Source organism: Mustela nigripes, chromosome 4, assembly GCF_022355385.1.
Source record: "Mustela nigripes isolate SB6536 chromosome 4, MUSNIG.SB6536, whole genome shotgun sequence".
Taxonomy (NCBI): Eukaryota; Metazoa; Chordata; class Mammalia; order Carnivora; family Mustelidae; genus Mustela; species Mustela nigripes.
The window spans coordinates 165,357,055-165,365,401 of record NC_081560.1 but is presented as its reverse complement, the minus strand read 5'-3'; the positions used below and the strand labels follow the sequence as shown (position 1 = coordinate 165,365,401).

General features: G+C 42.9%; 1 protein-coding gene across 4 annotated transcripts in view; it reads left to right on the top strand.

Moving 5' to 3' along the window:
* Positions 1-8,347, top strand: part of FBXW4 (F-box and WD repeat domain containing 4) — an 81,965-nt gene that overhangs the window by 15,451 nt on the left and 58,167 nt on the right. For all 4 annotated transcript variants that reach the window (XM_059398392.1, XM_059398391.1, XM_059398394.1 and 1 more), the window contains 3 exons: positions 3,894-3,989; positions 6,845-7,030; positions 7,485-7,617. In XM_059398392.1, the coding sequence (XP_059254375.1) occupies positions 3,894-3,989; positions 6,845-7,030; positions 7,485-7,617 (415 nt within the window). The remainder of the gene's footprint in view (positions 1-3,893; positions 3,990-6,844; positions 7,031-7,484; positions 7,618-8,347) is intronic.

Sequence of the window (8,347 nt, the reverse complement as noted above, 5' to 3'; positions counted from 1 at the left end):
ATTTATTTGACAGAGAGAAATCACAAGTAGATGGAGAGGCAGGCAGAGAGAGAGAGAGGGAAGCAGGCTCCCTGCTGAGCAGAGAGCCCGATGCGGGACTCGATCTCAGGACTCTGAGATCATGACCTGAGCCGAAGGCAGCAGCTTAACCCACTGAGCCACCCAGGCGCCCATGGCTTTTTCTTTTTAAATTGAAGAATCAGCTAGTTGTTTATTGGTTATTTCCAAGGTCTTCTAATTGGATAAAATATAGGAAGTATAATTGTGAACTATCTAAATATAATTGTTAATTATCAACAAACACTTTTTAAAAAAGATTTTATTTATTTATTTGACAGACAGAGATCACAAGTGGGCAGAGAGGCTGGGAGAGAGAGAGAGGAGGAAGAAGGCTCCCTGCTGAGCAGAGAGCCCGATGCAGGGCTTGATCCCAGGACCCTGGGATCATGACCCGAGCCGAAGGCAGAGGCTTTAACCCACTGAGCCACCGAGGTGCCCCAACCAACACTTATTGATACTTATTGATATTGGGTAAATGAAAAACAATTCCTGGTTCATTATAAACACCATACTAAATGTTAAATAAATTATCTTTGGAATTATGATCCAGAGAGATTATAGAACATTCTACATCATCTTAAAAATAGTGTTCAGTTGGGTTAACTAAACTCTACTCACTATGTTGAAAGATTTTCCATAGTAAGGTTGAAATAAAAATATATTTTGGGGGTGCCTGGCTGGCGTAGAGCATATGATCCTTGATCTCAGGGGTTGTGAGTTCAAGCCCCAGATCAGGCATGGAGCCTACTAAAAAAACAACAACCCTATTTTGGGTTGATCTTTTCTAGCCAGAAAAATATAATAAGAAACCCTTTCCTGAACATTCACTCTCTTTAAAGTGTTTCAAAAGATTGATGTGAAGTCATGGATATGTAAACATTTTTTAAGTGTCCACATGGGCAAAATGCTATAAAAAGAATAATAAATTGGAACAAAATTGACAATATAGATTATATTAAGAGCCTTTACAAACTCCCAAGAAAAAGACCAAAGTCCTCATAGGAACAGGGACAAAGGGTATGAACAAGCATTTCCCAGAAGGAATGCTAATGGCTTTCAAACATATAACCAGATACTCAGTCTTACCCATAATTAGAAAAAATACTATACACATTTAAGCAACAGGAAGGAAACTTTTGAAAAAAGATTTTTATTTATTTGAGAGACAGAGAGTGTGAGTCGAGGGAAGGGCAGAGGGAGACAGTCTTCAAGCAGATTGCCCACAGAGCGCAGAGCCTCACACAGGTTTCGATCCCATGACCCTGAGCTCATGACCCAAGCTGAAATCAAGAGTTGGATGCTTAACTGACTGAGCCACCCAGGTGCCCCCAAAACCATCTTTTCTAACCTGCATTTGTTATAATCTTGAAAGCAGGACCTGACTGCTGCCTTTTAGCAAATGGTAGTAAATGTGATGGTATAGCAGAGATGGGAAGAAATGCAAGTCTCTCTCTTCTTTTCTCATTAGACATGGTAGTTATCACTCTGTGTTCCAAGCAGTGTGCCTTTATTGTCCAATGGAGTGGGCAAGGAAACACAGGGGAGCTATGGGGCCTAAAATGAAGTTTTCAAATTCTTGCTCATGATTTCAAAATTCTGTCTGAAGGTGCATTTTCAGAGGGGCTTTGGGCCCTTCTCCCTATCCCCTGCCACTCCAACACAGTCATAAATTATGCCATTCCTGTTGCTCTTACTGTGCTAACTTTCCTCACCCAAATGATACTATTGACACATTTTCTTAAATGAAAAATTTTAAACAGAAAAGTTGAATGAAATGTACCATGAACACTCATATACCCACAACCTACATTCTGTAGTTAACATTTCACTGTATTTGCTTTATCATGCATTTCAGTGAGTTGTAGAGGTCAGACGCTTCACCTGTAAATGCTTCAGCGTGTATGCATATACCTGGTATATATTAGTTTATGGACCTTTTCATTTATCAAAAGTTTATATACAGTGAAATGCTCAAATCTTAGGTGTATCATTGGGTGCATTTTTTTTCATTTGATGAATTTTTGACAAGTGTGTCCGTACCTGTGTAACCCAAATCCCCTTAAGCTTTAGATATAGAATGTTATTCCAGAAAGTTTCTGTATATTCCTTCCCAGTCAATCGCTTTCCCAGTGACAGGATTCCTAGCGGTAATCACCGTTCTGATTCTTCCATTATAGATTAGTTCCCCTCCTTACACTTCACATGAACAGAATCATACAACATGAACTCTTTTGTGTAATGTTTCTTTCATTCAGCAGGACTTTTTTTTTTTTTAAAGATTTTTTAATTTATTTGTTTGACAGATAGAGATCACAGGTAGAGAGAGAGAGGGAGAGAGAGAGGAGAAAGCAGGCTCCCTGCTGAGCAGAGAGCCCGATGTGAGGCTCGATCCCAGGACCCTGGGACCATGACCTGAGCTGAAGGCAGAGGCTTTAACTCACTGAGCCACCCAGGCGCCCCAGCAGGACGTTTTTGAGATTCGCCCACATTACTATGTGTATGAGTAGTTTTTTCCTCCTTATTGCCGAGTAGCATTCTGTCAGGTAAATATATACCACGGGGTGTTTGCCCATTCTCTTGTTGGCTGCCTGGGCTGTTTTCAACTTCTGGCTGTTATGACTAAAGTTCCAATGAACATTCTCGTGCAAATCTTTTTGTGGACATATGCTTTCTCTTGGGTAATTGCTAGGTCATAGAGTAGGTATGTGTTTAGATTTATAATCTAAATTCATTATTATTAGATTTATAATAAACTGCCAGACATTTTTCCAAAATGGCTGTACCATTTTGCTTTCCCACCAAGGTTATAGCAGAGTTCCTTCCTGGCCTTCAAAAATAAAATATATTCATATATATATATATATATATATATATATATATATATGTGTGTGTGTGTGTGTGTGTATGTATGTATACAACTGTGTGTGTACACATTATACACATGCAATTACATATATAAAATTACATATATACATATATAAATATGTATAATATGTACATATATGTATATATACAATTATACACATATATTTACAATTTCTTCATATTTTCTGGATATTAGCCATTGGTCAGATATATGTTTTGTGACTATTTTCCCCCAGACTGTGGTGTATATTAAAGTATATTAATGTATATTTTTGGTGAGCAAAAATTTAAAATTTTGATAATGTCTCATTTATTAGACTTTTCTTTCATGCTATTGCTTTCTGTGTCTTAAGAGACCTTTTTTTTTTTTTTAAAGATTTTATTTATTTATTTGACAGTGATGGAGAGGCAGGCAGAGAGAGAGAGGGAAACAGGCTCCCCGCTGAGCAGAGAGCCCAATGCGGGGCTCGATCCCAGGACCCCGAGATCATGACCTGAGCCGAAGGCAGCGGCTTAACCCACTGAGCCACCCAGGCGCCCCTTAAGAGACCTTTGCTTAGCCCCCACATTGCAGAGATATTTTGACATATTTTCTTCTATTAAACTTATAGTTTTAGGTGTTACATTTAAATTCATTTTCAATTAATTTTCTGTTTGGTTTGAGGTAGGAGTCAGAATTCGTGTTTTTCCTTAGGGATAGCCAGTGGTTCCAGTTCTCTGTTATCCTTTCTCTGTTAGATTGCTTTGGCATTGCTATAGACTCTGTAATGGACAGACTGTTGTCCTTGGCTTTCTTGGTTATCCTAGGGCGGGGAGAGAAAGTTATTCCTTTCTGGTGTCCTAACCCCATCACTTATATCTAGACGTATTCTAAATACTCCTCTGAGTTCTGACTCATACGCCTATAGAATTTTCTGTGGTTGGTGATGAGTTGTCATGACTAGGTTATCTGTTCTGTCTGAAAACAGGATGGCCAGTGTCCCGGTGAAGGAACGGGTGAAGGTGTCTCAGAACTGGAGGTTGGGGCGCTGCCGAGAGGGGATTCTGCTGAAGTGGAGATGCAGGTAAAGTAGCCTCTTACCTCTTTTAAAGCTACCTGCGATAGAAAAGCATGCTGGGAAGTAAAAAGTCTGGTCCTAGCTAGAGTGGAAATGTGTCTCTCTTGAGTGGTGTGACCCTGGCAATCCTTTAAACATCATGAACGGGGCGTCAGAGGGACAACTTTCTTCTTCTTTTTCTTTTTTACATTTGTAAAAATTACCAAAAAGTGCGCTTTATTTTAACAAATTCCGCATTTTTATGATTATAAAAATGACATGTGTATTGTAGAGATTTGAAAAAATAGAAAAATTTAAAGAAGAAAACAAAACTTCCATATAATGCGCCAACTCAGGGGTAACCGCTGTTTATGTATCTTATTGAAAGAAAGAAATGAAGCCAGCATTTCCACCCATCTTTTTTTACACTTGTTTTGTTTAAATCAGCTCTGTGGACTCACACCTTCACTTCCTTCATTCCATTAGCCCTCGGCCCAACTTTATTACGAAGGCAAAATAGGACCTATGGGCTTGGCTCTAGATGTTATAGGAGGTAGAGCTCGGAACTGTGAGGAAAGTTAGACAGTGGCTTTGGACTGCTAATACCACACATTTTATGCTTCACTGATACTGCATTATTTCATAGTTACCACTTGACTCCCTACCAAAAAAGTGCTCCTTATCGATTGGTTGGAATGGATAAGGAACATCGTGGTTCCTCATTGCAAGTTGACCTGCATTCAGGCTTCTTCCTTTGAGGACCCCTTCTCCCTTGCTGGTGTCCAGTTTCTGCTGCTTTCCTGGGTGGTGGGTGCTGTGAAGTGTGTGTGGGTCCTGGCACTCATGATGGTAAAGAAACTACTTGGGGGGAGAGAGATTTTCATGGTAAAAAACTTTATCCTGTGCTTCCCGCTTTTGCCTTTTAATACCAGAAAGTACAGATTATTTCTCTATCAAGGTTTTGTCCCTGACGTCTTTTTTGGGGATGGTTTCAAAGCAGTTTGGCAAATAAACACACAAAGCAGTTACCAGGCGGCCCCGGGATTCTCCACTGTTCGCCTGGCGTGAACCTGGTTTCTCGTCCTAGGCAAGTGGCTGTTTACCAGATGGCTCTAAACGCATGCATTCCAGCCCCTTCTGCTTGCTCCGCACTTGAGTGTGCCACAGACCCGTGCAAGGGGCTGTTGAAGAAAGAAGCACATGAGTGAGAATATAGGCATCTCTACACACTCTTCACACGTCCTATATAATATATGCACATGCTTGTAAAAACCTCCTGAGCAGAAACTCAGCTACTACAAAGTCCAAGCTGCATTTAATGGCCCGTCAAGTCAATTTGCAGAACTTTTCCACATTCCCATGACGCTTGTATTAAGGAGTCTGGGGAAGAAACACAGCCCAGTTTGCTCAGACAGGCTTGGCAGTGGGAGATGGTGACTCTGTAAATGCGGATGAATCAGCTGTCCCTGTGCTTAGCTTGGGATCGGGTAGCTGCAGAACTCCTGCATAGAGTAGGACAGGCTGCTGGGAGGTCTGCCTTGGAAAGGGGCTTAGTCTCCACCAGAGAACCTCGGGTCTGGCAGAGTCGGCTTGCCTTTCCTTCTATCTTTTTTCTTTTTTTCTTTTCTTTTCCTCTTTCCTCTTCTCTTCTCTTTTTCTTTCATTTTCTTTCTTTCTTTCTCTCTCTCTCCTCTCTCCCTCCTTCCTTCTCTCTGTCTCTCTCTTTCTTTTTACCTCCTTCCCTCCCTTCCTCTCTTGCTTCCTTTCTTTTTCTTTCCTTCTTTTAAAATACTTTATTTATGTGTGCGTGTGTGAGTGTGTGTGCGTGAGGCAGAGAAAGAGAGAGAGAGAGAGAGAGAGACTGAGTGCGTGAGGGGGAGGAGCAGAGAGAGAGGGACAAGCAGACTCCACGCTGAGTGGAGCCTGTCTCAGGGCTTGATCTCAAGTCCCTGAGATCATGACCTGAGTTGAAATCAATTGGTCGCTTAACTGACTGAGTCATGCAGGCGCCCCTGGCAGAGACTTCTTTCTTAAGGTTCATTCTGTGCGGTGGGACTGGCCTTTGGCTTCTAACCTTTCTTCCTCCTGCCAGACTATAGAGAGAATCTTGAACTATTTGTGGATTTCTTTTATCAGCTGCCTAGGAGTGCTGAGTATTATATTGGAGCCCCCAAACTGTAGTGGACTGCTGCGCAGCCATGTTTTCCCATTGCTCCACTTACCCTCTAATACAGAAACACAGCTATCCCCTGGGCGGACCTGGATAGCTAACCACTGCATTAGCATCCTTTCCTAAATGGCTTTATTCCTTTCACTTATGAATGGCCCCTTTGCTATAGCGGGATAGGGAATGGGGCTTCTTGGGGCTCACTCTTCTCTTTTCTCCATCTGCTGTGTTGGGGGAAGAAGTAAGAAGTATGTGTGGGAGTCTTGGAACCTCGAAACTTACCGCTTAACACTTCAAATCAGGGAGGATGCAGAATGAAAGAAAATCACTTCATCTGGGTGGAAGGTTTCTTTTTTAACCCTCTCCACAGCCCAGTCATTGAATTTGCCATACTCTGCCTACCCCCAAGAAGTCTATGCTGCCAGTAATTTGAGTCTTAAGCATTCTCTAATTCAGAGTGATATTTAATTGATCTTTTAGTTCTGACTTTCTTTTAGAAAGTCCAAAGAAGATTAGGTTACCATAAAGCCCAATCTCTCTGGTTTTCTGAGGGTGGCCTAGGGGTACGTAATTTTACAGGAGAGAAGGGAGGTGAAGGCTTAGCTGTGCAGGTTATCCTTGCTAAGTTGGGCATCAGTCAGCCTCTCCAAAGATTGGAGTCGAGTTTTCATGCTGTATCTTGATAATTCTTAAATTGTTTTTTACATCTTTGCAGTCAGATGCCCTGGATGCAGCTAGAAGGTGATTCTCTGTACATATCCCAGGCTAATTTCATCCTGGCCTATCAGTTCCGCCCAGATGGTGCCAGTTTGAACCGTCGGCCCCTGGGAGTCTTTGCTGGGCATGATGAGGACGTTTGCCACTTCGTGCTGGCCAACTCGCATATTATCAGTGCAGGAGGGTAAGTGCTGCAGGCTTCTCCTTCTCCTTCTTCCTTAGCATTCTTCAGGGGACTTCGGCTTGTCTGCCTCTGATTTTCTCTCTCAACTCCAAAGAGGTGAGGAAGGAGACCATAAGAAGAGGGAGTGTTTTTTTCCCCCATTTGTAGCAGAGAGGTTTACCAAAGGCATTTAATAGGGTTAGCTGGAGAGGGAAAACAGGAAGAGCCTTTAATGAAAAGTGAAGCTGGTTTTGATACTCTCATGGGAGAGATTTGTTTTATCTCTCAGCTCTGCTCAGCTCCAAGTGTACTGAAGAAGTAGAGGTGTCTCAGAGCTCAGTGCCTTGTTGAGCTGAATTGCTTAAAACAGCAAATTTGGACATCACTGGAGACTCTGGCTGCTTCTGTAGCCTTGTTCTCTTCCGACGGAGAGAGTAATTGGCTATTGGGGGTGGGCTCCCTATTTCTCTCCTAGAGATGGAAAGATTGGTGTTCATAAGATTCATAGCACCTTCACTGTCAAGTACTCGGCTCATGAACAGGAGGTGAACTGTGTGGATTGCAGAGGGGGCATCATCGTGAGTGGCTCCAGGGACAGAACGGCCAAGGTGAGTAGTCTCCCCCTTACATAGGGTTATTCCCGCCTGTCTATAGGGAGTAGGGTGGGAGAGGGTGGATAGGGCCTTGAGTCTTGGGATTGGCTGAGGGCATTGGGTGGGGGTAGTGGGGGACGACACGATAAAGGACTCACTTATGTGCCTCTGGCATGCAGGTTACCATGCCAGGCTCTGTCCCTGCCAGCTGGCCTGAGAAAGGAGTGGACAGTGGCTGGGAAGCTTGCCACTCACTTGAAATGTGGCGTGAACTCAAAAACAGAGGGCCTGGCTAGCTTTTCCTCCCTGCGCTGAATTTCCTCAAGTTTGTGGGCTGAGTTCTGACCCCAATATTTTATTTTAAACTCTCCCTCCTTTTGCTTGCTCTCTGTTTAGGGAGGTTAATTTTTCACCACCTTGTTTATAAGCAATCAGGCTGATAATTAAAATGTGTTTTTACTGCTTCTCTGGAGAGCGATGTGGTCAGCAAGCAGTAGAAAGACGAGGAGAGAAAGGCATTTTAGTGCGTCATCGCCAAACTGCCTGGTCTACGGTCAGTCATCTGCCAACGTGGAACAGAACGAGGCCGATAAGTAGTGTGACCCCTGCTTTAGGGACTCTGCTCCTCCAAGTTTGAGTCAAACAGGCCTCCACCCATGAGATAGAGAAGAACATCTTTCTCCCCCACTGTGTCCAGCAGTCCCAGGCTGGGCCCACACATACCTGGTGTTTTGGGGCTGCTGTG